The sequence below is a fragment of the Mizuhopecten yessoensis genome, unplaced genomic scaffold (assembly GCF_002113885.1).
Source record: "Mizuhopecten yessoensis strain PY_sf001 unplaced genomic scaffold, ASM211388v2 scaffold6021, whole genome shotgun sequence".
Taxonomy (NCBI): Eukaryota; Metazoa; Mollusca; class Bivalvia; order Pectinida; family Pectinidae; genus Mizuhopecten; species Mizuhopecten yessoensis.
The window spans coordinates 20,398-36,007 of NW_018406340.1; the positions used below are offsets into that span (position 1 = coordinate 20,398).

Consider the following 15,610-nt stretch of genomic DNA (forward strand, 5'->3'; position numbering starts at 1 on the left):
ATTACTAAACAATATGTCGTATGTTTGACAGCTCTATATTCACTGTAGTATGATATCTAGGTATCATACAAAATATTATAGGTACGTTTGGTTGTTTTATTACAGTGTACCTCTTATCAGTCGTTTTATAGAACTTAACAGGTGTTTGTTTTTGATTCTTTGTTATTTTGTGAGAATGTTTCTGTTTTTAAATAATTTTTGTATGAATAAGATGTAAATTAGATTTTGACATTAATGTATTAAATCATTATTATGGCTTATGAACATCGTCATGACGGATAACATACTTCAAATAGGGCTCACCTAGGGTCGAATACAAGATGGCCAATGTAGGTCACTGAAAGCACAAATCTCAATATTACATCATCAAAGATTTCCTGTATAATTTCAAAATCATTCTTTTTCACAGAAGCGACTTAAACATGTGACCGATACGGTTTTATTGTGTTAAACACGGGTTTTCCCCTCGCATGAAAATTTGTTTATATTTTCATAGCTGGACCGTGTATTCGTATTTAGTTTAATCATGGTTTATCCTAAATAATGGTTTTAATCTGATGCAGTTATCAACAGTTAGCGTATATTAACTTTCTGGTGTGTGCGATTAATTTGTAGTTTGGAAACGTGATGTATAAAGACATTATGTTATGAAGATAGAATTTGGTCCTGGGGTTTGATGATCATGTCAGATGTGTCGAACTAAATCATATTTGAATTGTGATGTTTAAAGTTTGATACTTTTGTTTGTTTGCTGTGAGTGTCTTGTTTCATGAAGATGTTTTTGAGTTTAATAAGTAAAGGACAGTACAGTAGGACGAGAATAACATATTGTACCAACAAAAATATATGTCTTTAACATTATTTTATTTCCTTTGCAAACGGACAATTAATTCAAGTCGCCTTATGACATCAGTATAATTATGCTTACATTGTACCTAGTACTGCTAATATATTTAGATAAATGTGTTATTTTTAGTTTCTTTGAGAGTAAACCATGTTTTTTATAAAAAAAAAAGGGAGCGGATGTTATGATTTAAAGGTGGTACAATATATTGGATATTATCTTGATATGGTATGACCATTTATTTCTGTAGTAGGACCACATATACCCCTGCGGTGATGTATACACATTTTATATATCCGAGATCACCACACGGGGACGTCAAACGCTGTCATATGTTTTAGGGATCAATGATGGTTGTAACCTCACTTAGTGTGACCTCGCTTTCGATACCTGTGATGTATGTATATCCTGGGAGTGTACTGGATATTATTTTGTCCGATGTTTTTGTGAATAAAGAAATATAAAAGGAGTGTTCGTTAAGTTGTTTATTTAATAAATAATAAACAGTCAGCAGGTTTTTGGGCCATTACACTGGCAGATGAGTGATATCAGACGCTTTGTTATTTACACTCTCGTATGAAATCGTTTGACCTACTTGTATTAGGGAACTTTGTATAAACTATAGCTTGATGAAGGCTATACATGTTGTGCAGGGATTCCGCTACTAGAGATAGTTCTGTCTACTTCGATACAATTTTGTTATCATGACGTCATTTCCAACTATGGAATAAACAATGGAAAAAACTACACGGAGACTCCTACAAGTGCTTGGAAAATGCGACCAGACGTTCCGGAAGGGTGGGCATCATCTGCTTCAAAGAGGATACCCGCTAAGTATATTTTAATTACGTCGTATTCTAAAAAGAAAGTACGACACCACGAGATATATTGATGATAATGATAATAATACCTAGTTAGAGAATGTTGCAGCTGTCGAACTGGGGATGTTGCTATAAAAGTAAATGAATGTGACCGATTAAAAAAAAGAAAATCGTTCCGGTTGTATACAGCTTAGTAGTACAACGTCTGTGTAGGTACAGATTGAAGTACACAACTGTTGTAGAACAGTCTGTAGAACCCTTGTTTTCTGGATCAGGTCGGTATATACGATCACGTAGATAAGCCTCAGTCACACCGGGTCTGCGACCAGGATACAACCTTGCTGCGACTGAAAAATATTGGAATCGCAGACAAATCGTAAAAAGGTCGTGCAACTAGTCGCAGAGGTCGTGGGTGTTCGCACGATCAAAATCGATCGCATGAAGGTCGATGGTCATGTTCAAAACTGCGATTCCAAATCGTAAGAGGTCGCAGACAGGTCTTACATGGTCGCACGCCCAGTAACGCATAGACGCACCTTAGTGCATGATCGCGGGTCAAGTAGTCGCACGATTGGTCGTGCTACTGGTTCTGCCACCTTGCGATTGCCCCTGTCGTACGATCGGTAGTGCGACCAGTGTCGACTGGCTGCACGCCCTTACGATAGGTGGTACCACCAGTCTTTAGCCCACGAACGAATGTGTTTTGAGTGACTTCTGGGATTCAAGCCACTTTCCACTAAGACACCAAAAGAGAGCTATGGCGAGCATACAATTTGTGCCGGGTATAGAACTCATGTTAGCTCCCATGATTGAGCAACAACGACAGTTTGGTGCTGTGGCGGCATCCGTTATTCTGCAAAGAAAGGAAGTAGCGTAAAAAGAGAAGAAAGCGCCAGTACTTGGTGCGTTCCTTGATCGCGAGGCGGTACTTCTACAGCAACTACGCCAAACTGATCGAGTGACCCATCACACGACCGGCTGCAACCTGCTACGATTGGTAAGCGTTGCGATCGCTTGCGCGAGTGGTCGCAAGTGGCCACGATTGATCGTACGATTACTTACGATTGATCTTGCGATCGATATTGTTCAATCGTTGGTAATCGTACGACAACTTGACCACCAGTCGTGCGATGACCTACCAACAATCTTAGAGCAATCGCAGTATGCGATCACCAATTGAGATCGTAGCAAACATTGCTAATTGGTCGTACCTTCGCCAAATTGCCATTAGTCTCCCGATCGAGAAATTGTATGTTCCGTTTTGACTGAGGCTTAACTTTCATGTAATTTAAGGAAAACATATTGTCAATATATCGTATAGTGAAATTGAAGGGTTTTGTATTTTATGCCAGTCCTCAAAGACTAGTTGATGAATTCAGCCTCATATAAAAAAAAAATTTGACCAAGTGAGGAGCACGATTTGATATGTTAGCATTCTGCTAGGGAATGGTATAATGCACTAGAAATTCAATGCATCATGTACATCAAGTTATGTATATATGGGGCAAAGAAGTAATTCCAACAGTGTGGACAAGTTTAGGTTGTCAAATTTTCGGAGCGTTCCGCTCCTTTTTCAAGACACCGTGAAACACAACAGTTACGTGTACATATACATCATATTACAAGAAGATAGAATTTATATACTATAATTGAAAATATAGCTATTATATAAAACCAATAGTCCCCTCGGCTGAAGACAGCCGAAGGCAGCAATTAAGCTGAGAGCATCGCGGACAAGGAACGCTGATGTAGAGGACCTATTCTTGCGCAAGATGCACGATCATATAAAGTGATTCAACGAGTGATATCAAAAACGTGGAACATGTGCATGTGGAAATCTGGCCCGGTAAATGTGAAAAATCTCCAATTTGTACATATCGGTCATTAGTTTTGTAATTAAAATACATATGTACATAAAAATGAAATAAGTAATATAGTTCATACGTAAACGCATTGTATGCTTGATATATCTGATAATTTTACAAGCATGTTTTCATACAAACAATATTTTTACCCTCTTTTTAAAAATAAAAGTAACTCCATAGTTTATTAAAAGCGCTTTCCTGATAAATGTTTCCATAAAAGTATGCCAATGATTTTTATTATATTTGTATGGTGTTAAATTTTCATATTTTACAGTGATCACATAGACACACAGTTATCAAGATTTGTCGATTATTGACAACAGATTTATGCATATATACATATTCATAGGCGAACTTTCTCGGGAATCAGACAAAGTTCAAAGGAACCTCTAGGTTAATGCGATTACAATGCCGATTGTTAAAAAGGAGGGAGATTTTCGAATATATAATTCGTTTTCAGTTAGATGAGTCTATTTAAAAAAAAATGCCAAGCGAAGGAGATAAGATATTGACATATTTTTTAATTTTACATTTGGAAAAAAATGATGAATCTGTGCCCTTGACTAACAGCATTTTCGAGTGATACTTGCACTGCTAAAGATGTTCTCAAGGACTTGACATTTAAGATATTTAACAGTTCTCTTGTAGTTTCATATCTGGGTATTTCCCGACAGTATGGCACGGGTACTAGGGTTTCCGCCCACATATACCCCCTGCGCGCTTCTATCCGGGTCAACATGAGTAAAAAATATTTGTTTGTTGAAATATATTAACGTTTATATATACACAGTATGGCGATAATGATCACGATGCATTCAAATTCAAACAAACGTTCTTTGGATCGTCAAATCACTACCAAACGCAAATCTTTGACAAATATGAGATCTCAAAATCTACGCTCGTTATTTTTCCTTCTTCTTTGTTTTTTCTTTCTGCTTACATGATGATTGAATATGGCAAAGACAAATGATTCAAATTAATAAAAAAAAAGTAATGATAAAAGTGTAATCTTTTAGCTTTGCTGTCGCTTTCCACCACACAATCGTCCATGCAGCGTATTTTTGTGCTGATGGTTTACGTTTATTTATATATATATATATATATATATATATATATATATACCTATGTATGTTTGTAATCATGTTTTACGCTTTTTATGTATTTCAGTAGTTTGTATGTTTTGTATAAATATTTCTACAGTTATTGTACATATATATTTCTTTACAGAAAGTTCTTGTTTGTTGGTGTTGTAATATATATTTTCGTCCACTTGTCTTTAACCGTGGACATCAATGAACATAAAAATAAAACTACATGATTCTTCTCCATTTATCATATTTTCCAATAGTTTCCCTTAATAGCGTTTAGTTAATGCCATATTGTCTGTAGTGTTCGAATGTAGTTTACGAATGGAACTAATTCAAGTTGTTAGCTACATAAAACATACAAAAGGAATGCCGATTGTTTTCTAGAGAAAACATGACGTTTATCAATATATCACATCAATAATTTCCAATAATGAATGGTAATTCAAAATCATGTTTTCTTTTTTAAATATTTGAGGACTGCTTTCACTAAGTTGTGTGGCTGTTTATGGACTACATATACGAACTTGCTACGGACATACTTTTAAAGGTCAATGTAACGAAAGGTGCTGTAAAAATTAACTGCCAGGGGATATTTAACTGAAATGACCTATTTTACCATACTGTAACCACTTAATTATATTTTTGATTGCTAAAGTAATGACTTTCACGAAGAAAATACCGCTCTAAATGAATATGTATACCGAATATTAACGTTATCAAATTTTGTATTCTATAAAAACCAAAGTGGTAATATCAGAACTTATTATATATGTCGATACTTGTTATTGGGATCGCATTAGAGGTAATTACGGGGCCTAATGGCACCATTCCTTTATGGTATAAAACGGAGCTATGTTAGGGCTACAGTCATCGACGATCAGACGTGACAACGAGAATGTGGTCCCTTACGTGTCCCCTGCTACTCACCTTCGGCTTCCTGGTAAGTACTGCGGCATGGATTCGAAAAGTAAATCTTTTGAAAATATCTCTTGAATAGTACCATTTTGTAGTTGAGCATTGTGTATTGGATTGAAATGCATGTTGAAAGAAGATAAATTTGATATCATATTGGAGATAAGGTGCGTGTATTGCTGATATATGTCTTAAAAATGAAAGGGTAAAAACTGTTTTTGCGTATGTTTCATAAGATATTTTAGGATTTATTTGGGGATGATTTCCATTTAGGTTACTATGCTTATCAAAAGAAAATGTTATGAAATGGATCGATTTAAACAGATGCTATGACACTCTAGAGAAAATAGATACTGAAACTAGAGACTAGCGTGATTTTTATTCCAATGCCGAAAATACATTAGTTAACTCTTGTTAAGTTTCGAAATAATACTTATATTTTAAGACTGATTTATACTACAGGTTCAAAGGAAGTAAAACGTCGTTGCATTATGCTGAAATTCCTTTCAATTCAATCATTTTATTTACAAAAGACATATTCATTCAAACTATCTTATTAGATAGCAAATTTCGATTTCTCTCAATCTGTTCCATCAGCCTTATTTAAACTAGAATGACATGTCTGTTAATGCTCCTCTAGCTTACTCTTCGCGAACAGTTCGTTTGAGACTTAATCGAAGGAAACGTGTTCTCAAAAATGTAGTTATTTAAGATCAATGATATTTGTGAAATTTGCGACCAAACATTTGATTACATAAGTTTGGTTTTGATGAATTCCTTGAGCGTTTAACATTTTCACATTTTGATTTTTTCCTGGCTTTTTTTCCAGATTCCAACAAACGTTGGTAAGTATTATTCTTGTAAAACATGTTAATCCCTTCTTGAACCAAACATTTTTTACACATTTTTTATCTTCTCATGATGATGATGATTCGTAAGCATTGAAAAAGAAGTATTGAAACTTATATTTGCTATGTGAAACAATTGACATTATATTTTCAAAGATGTAATAATAAAACAAATTTCAATCATTTCATTCAAATTCACTTCGCTTACGATGTTCTACTTTGTTGACAGGACTTGAGATGTCGAGATGTAAACTAGACATAGCCTTTATCGTTGATTCGTCGAGCAGTATATGGGTCAAAGACTTCGAACGCCAAACCTCCTTTATCCACGACGTTGTCGACTCATTCGAATCTGTGCCGGATGATGTTCAGATCGCAGCGGTATCCTTCAGTAACCATGTCTTCGACGAGTTCAAATTCAACGCCTTCAGTGACCGTGACAGTATTCTTGATGCTGTTAGCAACATCCGGTACAGCAAAGGTGACGCCACCAGAACGTATCTGGCAATAGAACGCATGCGCACAGACCTGTTTGCGCCTGGTAATGGTGCCAGAGACGACGCTGTACATGTAGCTGTGGTTCTCACTGATGGTGGCACAAATCCAGGCTCGTACGATCAGTACTCTAACAGTGAGGGCAAAGCAAAGACACAAGAAGAGGCAGAGCTGGCCAAACAGGCAGGAATATACATGTTCGCTATTGGAATCGGAGATGGAGTGGATGAAACGGAACTCAGAGGTATCGCGTCGGAGCCTGACGACAAATTCTTCTTTATCGTGGATAACTATGACAAGCTGGATACCGCACACATCAAGAGTCTTCTGGCCTGTCGCGCATGTAGAGGTAAACGCTTTCCAGAGTTCATCTTTCTGTAGTTTTTCTGGGCCGAGTTGTTAAAATCTCAGGTGCTGAACGACTTTTTCATATTCATTATGTTTTTATTTGATCATGTTTTTCATGATCAAATGAAAACATGATAAAAATATATAATACGTTACAATCAAAAGTACATTGAGATTTCATTAACATCTGATGACAAACAATCAAAAATCTTTCAAATATTCAGGATGATCCTTTAGAAAATTTCGAAAAAAACTATCGGAGGATGTCGACTCATTATTTTTTGTTTGATATGAAGGTGTATGTTTTTGACCATGCCTTTTTAGTTGTTTCGTTGTCACTACTCTTGATTGTTACTTTCAAGACTTAATACATTTGTATTACTTTGATTTGACATAGATTTACAATGCAAGTATCGCAAATGAAACAGGAGACGCTTACCCATCCGGAACGTCTGGTCTTATTCTCTTTTTTCCAAGATCTCCGTGTAAACGTTTCCGTGACTTTGAGTGAGGATTTCAGCTTTGTTTACCCTTCAGTATCTACTTGTTTATTTTGCCTACGGTTATGATGCTTAGCTGTACCCTGGCTAAACAGTTTATGTATAAAATGCTGTGAGACTTGATTCATTTGAATCCTTTTTGTCTTTCATAAGCACCGACGTTTGAATTCACAACCACCAATGCACGCCGAGCAGCAGACGGTGAGTACACAGACAATATTTTACCTTTGTTGTTTGTTAAATATCTTTTTCCTAAATATCAGCATCGTGATACGACCGTACGTATATATCCGGAAAAGGAAGTTAAGTACTTAATTTAATATTAATGTTTATATTATCCATTTTATGTTGTAATAGAAGAACTTTTGTAGTGGTTTCTTAATTTTGCAGATTTACCTTCTCTTGACTTGGATGAAACAATGCTTATACATTATTCATTTTGTATTTCAGCTCGTTACAGCCGCCAAGTCTCCGCCGACAGTGCACGAGAAGGTTCGTAAAAATAAGAAATGGACTGACAATTTAAATAGCATAGTTTTACCAAATTAACTATAATCTAATAGGTTCCGGGTCGAGTTTCGTTGATAAATGTTAAACAAAAGTATGGTAGCTGAACTGTTGTGTTTTAAGTTCACTTTATTATATTCGAATCAGCCATTTAAAGCTGCAATATGAGATATACATGTTTCTGTTAAATAATACGTGTAAATACTCTACTGCTAGCGGATTGACCACTTTCACGTTTTGTTACTAATGCACCTTTTAACATTTTGTTACGTCATAAATATATTAAAATATAACTTTCTGTATCATATTAAACATTCATTGGGATTTACTTTCGTAGTTTACAATTAATAGCATTGATACATTTTTGTGCACTCAGCTGGTTCTCGAAAACTTGAGTCAGTCAACTCATTGTACTAGTATTCACGGTCCCACTTTTCCCGCGAAAACCGTGCATGTTAATACTCCACGGAAGTACCATGTTATACAATTTCTTTTTACTTTAACATTTGGTCGTGTTGTTTAAATGTGTTTAAGAGACAATTATGTTTTATCTTGCTAGTGTGCCACGGAGACCCAGTTGATATTATTTTTATCCTTGACGAGTCTACCAGTATCCGATCCCAAGCCAATTTCAAGAAAGAGCTTGACTTTGTCCGAGATGTGTCCGACATGTTTGATATTGGACCGGATATGACGCACGTTAGTGTTATCACCTACAGCGACGAAAGCCAGATGCGGTTCACCTTGAGCAAGTACACGGATAAGTCCAGCCTTGAGCACGCCATAGAGAACATCGACTGGAGCACCGGAAACACATATACCAACAAAGCTCTCGACCTCCTCCTATCTCAGAGTCTGACCGAGGTCCGAGACGGGGTCTCACACATTGGAATCGTCGTCACCGACGGAAAGTCGACTGATTCTAAGAAAACAAGACAATCAGCTCAGAATGTTCTAGCAACAGGGAATATTGAGATGTTCGCTGTTGGTTAGTCTTTACCTTTTCCAAAAAATAATAGTAACACGTTAATACCTATATTTTCCTGTCATGGCATAGGTTATGTTGTCACAATATGCAGTTCACAAATCTTATGTAAAAACTCCTGTACATATTCCATTGCTAAGCTGTTCAGTGACATTGAGTGATCTTTAGACCAATATATCTATGTTAATCAGATACATTAACCTTTTACCTGACGTCCTAGTGGACGGGCTTCACGCAATAGGGATCTAATTGTTTGGTGTTCATACAAGTATGAACAATGAAAAATTTCCAATAAGTCCTTTTGTAGTTGTGAAACGTTAATATATGATGCATACAAAGGCCTCGTTTAGTATGTCGTGTACTAAATTGGCATAACTTATTATTTAGAAAAAAATACGAATGCTAATTTCAGAATGACAATTGTTTCCTAAAGATAAAAATAATAATGAAAATAACATTATGCTTGTTCAGGAATTGGTGGTGCGTACAAGCCTGAGTTGGATATTATGGCGTCCAAGCCCTCAGAAGACTATGTATACCAGATCGATAATTTGGATGCCCTGGAGTCTCTCAAACACAAATTCGCCTTCCGTATTTGCAAAGGTATATACAATAACGTAGTCACTGTAATTGTTGCTTAGTAATACACTTAATCATTACTTGACATCGTTATTAAGTATGGACAGATCTGATCTCCGCGTACCATCTAATACATAACATATTGGTAATGTAGTTTCGTTAATTTGTTTTTTAAGAACAACCTGGATGCAGTTTGGCTGAGGGTAAGTGTTTTGGTTCTTATACATACAAGAGAAATAATGAGGTTGAAAATTATTAACAACTCAATAAGATTAATTTAAGTTTAAATGCAAATATTGAAGAACAATATGACCAGTTTAAAATTAAAATAATAATAAAAAAAAAATGTATTTCTCGAATCCATGGCTAGTATAAATGCACTTGTTTGGTGATTGTGACAGGCTGTAACCAGTACAAGGCAGATATTGTGGTAGTGTCGGACGCCTCTACCAGTATCGGAGACGCCAGCTTTGCCAAACAAAAGGACTTCATCGCCAGTATAGTAGAGAAATACAACATTGGGCCTGACGGAGTGCAGATCGGCATGGTTTCCTACTCCGACGACGCACACGTCGACTTCAACCTAAACCGCTACGGGTCGGAGGCCGAGATAATGTCGGCCATTACGGAGGTGAGACAGCCTGGTCTGTATGTTGCAGTAATCAATTTTGTACTTTTTAATTATTTGTTTGCCAAGTATTGAACACAATTAGATATCATATAAGGTATTTATAACCATTTTAAACTTAGTTTATTATATTTCCAATAGTCCCCATACACGTACACATATTAAGGAAATAAAAACAATGTTATTATAAAATAAACAGGTGATCAAATACATCGACCGCCCACACTTAAGATGATTCTTTCTTCTTTTTCAGAGTTTGTAAGTTTTGTCATAACTTCGAAATCATAAAAAATAATGTAACAATTATCATTCTATAACTGCAACACTGTTAATGCGATTAAAGGCGATTTTCTTTGTTACGTTGAATTGTTTTGTGTCATATGCAAACTTTACTTTAAAAATTCAAGGTTAAATATCTTACCGGAGTGACGTATACAGACAAGGCCATTGAGATGATGACGCAGCAATCATTCACTTCCGGGGCGGGAGCACGTGACGGTGTGCCAAAGGTTGGCATTATCATTACAGATGGTGTGTCGCGTGACCAAGTGAGAACACAAGAAATGGCAAGGAACGCAAAAGCACAAGGCATCACTCTTTTTGCCATCGGTAAATCATTTTCTCCCTTCTTTATCTATTAACCTGAAAGTTAAGACATATTTCGATGATATACTCAACGTTAATTCCAAATTTACATTGACATTTAAATGTGATTAAAAAGATGTATTCATTCAAAATCAGAAAACTTGCAACGCTTATGATATACAAAAGGATAAGTAGCGAAGTGGAAAAATAAGAAATTGATTTTAATTTCCCCCCGCGGAAACAGATTAAAGTAAGTTGTTTGTAAATTAACACATGACAGTATTGTACCAGCGTCTGTTGCTTGAAAGTATATGGTTTGTTGCTATAGGTGTTGGCAGCAGTATTGACTTAGACGAGCTCCAAGGAATAGCGTCTGACCCCGCCCCCTACTTTACCTTCATGGTGGACGACTTCGCTTCTTTGGTAGATCACGAAGATATCCTCATCAAGAAGACATGCGCGGGTATGTTTTGATTTATTAGAACCGTCTGTATACTACTGTTTCGTCAACACACGTTAACACACGTGCACATTAGGTTTAACTAACAAATAACTGTGAAATATATTTGCCTAATCCTACAACAATATTTTGTAAAATAATTTGTAGTAAAAAAATAAAGTAGCTTAAATCTGACCATTTAATATCCTTTCTAAAAGAATACCTCTCATTATACAAACTTTCTGTGTTGTGCTCATTTTTGGAAACTGCACTGTGTTCTATTATGCTTGTCAATATATCTGTGCTCATTAAAAATATGTGCAAAAGATTAAATCAGGAATTCAAATGAACCAATATTCTATTTTCGTGTTTACAGGCCCTGCACCTGAACCTGTTGCTAAGCGGGATAGCCAATATGAAATTGAGGATATGAAATCTCTGTTTCATTTGTTAGAAGCAAAAGCACAACGCGGATCGTAATATGTACAGTGACTTCGTCGTCACGGACGTAGTGACATACTGGCAACGAACTCAATGACTTAGTACTTATCATGTACTGTGATCTATAGAGTAATATAAGTTACCTTACAAATGTAACTAGTACTAGCGATTTACTAAATCAACGAGATGCTAACATATTAATATATATAATTTGTTGTATTTGTACTATTTCGTATGTTACAACGATGAAGTTGATGTCAATTACAAGTACGACTGGTATACATTTCAATTTAATATTGTTGTTATATTTTCATCGGTATGTCCGATACAATACAGAACAATGTAAGTGAGATTAATAAATTTATTGCAACTTATTTTTGTCGACAATGTTGTTTTTCTATATATTCTCACCAATCGATCCGAACTACTGCTGTAGTGTAATATTAATTTTAAATTCTTAAAGATATAATCATATTTTGTTCATACAACTAATTCATTTACTCAATGCTATAACTTAGCTTTCGAGCTTCTAGCTTTAATATTTGAAGTTCAAAACTAATAACAACCGTCTTGGTTTATTAAAACGTAGCTGACAGAAGCTGTAAAAGGCATTATCACACCCTCAGTCATTGACAACAGGAAGATAGCAAGCTAACCAGTGAAGTGGGACAGGAACACCCTCTGACATTTTACTCCTTTATAAATTCGACATCAAGTATTACAAAAATGTAAGATATACTAAAACGATACATATTTCCAATGTTAAATGCCTTTAAAATCATTCTGTCCAATTTTTAAAAGAATCTGTGAACACTTACACTATTAATTTACTCCAGTATTCAACTGGAACCAACTTAAAGCAGGTACATGTACTACAACGGTATGAAACACTTGCTGATTGCCTGATTGAATGGTTTGAGTCCTTTGTATTATACTAAAAGTCCAGGTTAATGGTATGAAGCACTTGCTGGTTGCCTGATTTAATGGTTTGACTCCTTTGTATTATACTAAAAGTCCAGGTTAATGTTATCAACGCTTCATACACAGGTATATTTATTATATGACAACAATCATGTACAGTAAAATAAAACAAAGACACACGTATAAAAAGAATTCAGCCACGTTTATTGGCTGTTTTTTGTGTAAATTGTATTCATACGCAGGGTTACGTTATCTGTTTCTAGAAGAAGCTAAATGGCGACGTGGTTCAAGAGCTATTTAACCAAAACATTCCTCCGAAAAATAATTACAACCATGTAAATAACGGTCAACAAAGTTATATGTCGAAGACCCGGTCAAACATATGTACATGTAACAGCTAAAGAATTTGAGGGGGACATACTACCTTACTGGCAAGGGAGCTTTTCCCACGATGCAGTATAACCGGGGACCCGCTCACTAGTTCAGCAACGTCGAGCGTGGTTAGTAGTTGGATAGGTCACCGCCCGCACGTTACATTTGGTTACACATAGGCGTGACGAAGAACAATCAGCTGACAATGTCATCGAAAAGCATATGAAACATGTTCCAAAACACAGAAACCAAATCAGCCGCAAACCTCTGCCTTTCATGTTCGGTGGAAACATCTTGGCGGAACGTTCAGTATCACCATTAACTCACATTAGTTTTTCATTTCAAATCAATTTTATTGTATTTAAAACACAATTGGAATAGGAACAGGCACTGCCTATTAAAGGAAAATACATACATTTCATACATTCACACATATATATATATATAGAGAGAGAGAGAGAGAGAGAGAGAGAGAGAGAGAGAGAGAGAGAGAGAGAGAGTATTATAGAGAAGATGTAGTATATGTTCAAATTAATAGGAGAATACTAGCACCATTTAAAATATGTTCACAGAAAATAATAACTAGAATATCATAGCTTTTAACCTTTCAATTACCATAGCCATTAACTTCAATTAGTCCTTTAGCCTAGTGTTTGGTTAGAACACTTCAAAGTCGATTGAACTCGCATGAGGACAGGGATACACCCTAGTGGTCAAAACGAACTGTCCATTGGTTGTGTACGGCACCGTCAGCAAGTGAACTACTAGCCACAATTATCACGCCAAGTCACGTCGCCCGATGTCGCACACAATTTAAGCCGTCGCTCAAGCACAGTCAAATTTTTCTGATCTATTTAATTGCAAATTGCAATAAATCAATTTTAGATAAGTTCAAGAGTCTAATTTAAAATAAATAAAAAAGACTGTTTTTGTAAACACTATTTCAAGAATCAAGGTCGCATGTATCAATTAAACTACTACTTCTTTTGGCGTTATGTGTGACCTGCCGTCCTTAAATGACCATAGCTGTCGATAGGACACCAAACCAAACGTATGTGTGACCTGCTTCAGGTTTTGAGAGAATTGGATGCAACATTTTGACAATCATCTTGCACCTTAAAAAAATATATCACGAATTCGCCCTCATATCGGCCTTATGTTACTGGTTAGTTTTACATTTTGTTCCTCCTTTACATAAAATTATTATTGATAAAAGTGTACCGATAAATTAAACAATATTTTTCTTTTATTAGAATTTGCATTAAACCATACACACACAACATTGAATGTGTGCTTCCACTTGTGGAGTAGGGATTATATTGGTGCTGACGCGACTTGTACGGTCGAATATGACGCATTACTTTCATTTATTTATACCTTTCACCAAACTTGACATTTTATGTAATATGCAATATTTACAAAAATACCACTAATGTAAGCTTGTTGTTATCCATCACGATAGGACCAATTTATTAATCTTGCCACGTTTTTGTTTATTAACTGAACGGGTATAATTATCAAAGTCAATTAATATAATAAATATAATTAACGGCGTGAGTCAAATGTTGCCATTTACAAAAAAAACAACACTCTTAAGGCTTTCTGAATAAAAAAGATATTCATATAACAGAAAAAACAAGAGAATTTTGAAGTGTGAAAAAAACTACTGTGAATTAACTATTTATTATATCATATAAATAATGTACCATTTATACAATGAATCAATTACTTATTATATCATAAAAATAATGTACCATTTATACAGTGAGTTATCTATTTATCATATCATAAAACAAATATATCTTTTATACAGTGAATTACATATTCATTAAATCACATAAATAATGAACCATTTATACAGTACAAAAAAAACAAGTAAGTGTATTATGTATTCAACGGTGTTTATACAGTTTGTCGTTTTACAGTTAGTCATCATACACTGTGTCGTTTTACAGTTAGTCATCATACACTGTGTCGTTTTACAGTTAATCACCATACACTGGTCGTTTTACAGTTAGTCACCATACACTGTGTCGTTTTACAGTTAATCATCATACACTGTGTCGTTTTACAGTTAGTTATCATACACTGTGTCGTTTTACAGTTAATCATCATACACTGGGTCGTTTTACAGTTAATCATCCTAAACTGTCGTTTTACAGTTATTCATCATACACTGTATCGTTTTACCGTTAATCATCATACTCTGTGTCGTTTTATAGTTAGTCATCATACACTTATCGTTTTACAGTTAATCATCATACACTGTGTCGTTTTACAGTTAGTCATCATACACTGTATCGTTTTACCGTTAATCATCATACTCTGTGTCGTTTTACAATTAATCATCATACACTGTGTCGTTTTACAGTTAATCATCATACACTGGGTCGTTTTACAGTTAATCATCCTAAACTGTCGTTTTACAGTTA

The 15,610-nt window shown here is 35.3% G+C and overlaps 1 protein-coding gene across 1 annotated transcript in view; it reads left to right on the forward strand.

Annotated features, from left to right (window-relative positions):
* The first annotated feature begins 5,470 nt into the window (after positions 1–5,470).
* Positions 5,471–15,610, forward strand: part of LOC110451446 (collagen alpha-4(VI) chain-like) — a 25,340-nt gene continuing 15,200 nt past the window's right edge. Inside the window, exons 1-13 of the mRNA XM_021499464.1 lie at positions 5,471–5,558; positions 6,360–6,375; positions 6,608–7,222; positions 7,875–7,922; positions 8,172–8,213; positions 8,788–9,216; positions 9,685–9,816; positions 9,969–9,995; positions 10,194–10,423; positions 10,828–11,029; positions 11,334–11,468; positions 11,821–11,920; positions 13,424–13,487. Of these exons, the coding sequence (XP_021355139.1) occupies positions 5,514–5,558; positions 6,360–6,375; positions 6,608–7,222; positions 7,875–7,922; positions 8,172–8,213; positions 8,788–9,216; positions 9,685–9,816; positions 9,969–9,995; positions 10,194–10,423; positions 10,828–11,029; positions 11,334–11,468; positions 11,821–11,920; positions 13,424–13,487 (2,085 nt within the window). The 5' untranslated portion in view covers positions 5,471–5,513. The remainder of the gene's footprint in view (positions 5,559–6,359; positions 6,376–6,607; positions 7,223–7,874; positions 7,923–8,171; positions 8,214–8,787; positions 9,217–9,684; positions 9,817–9,968; positions 9,996–10,193; positions 10,424–10,827; positions 11,030–11,333; positions 11,469–11,820; positions 11,921–13,423; positions 13,488–15,610) is intronic.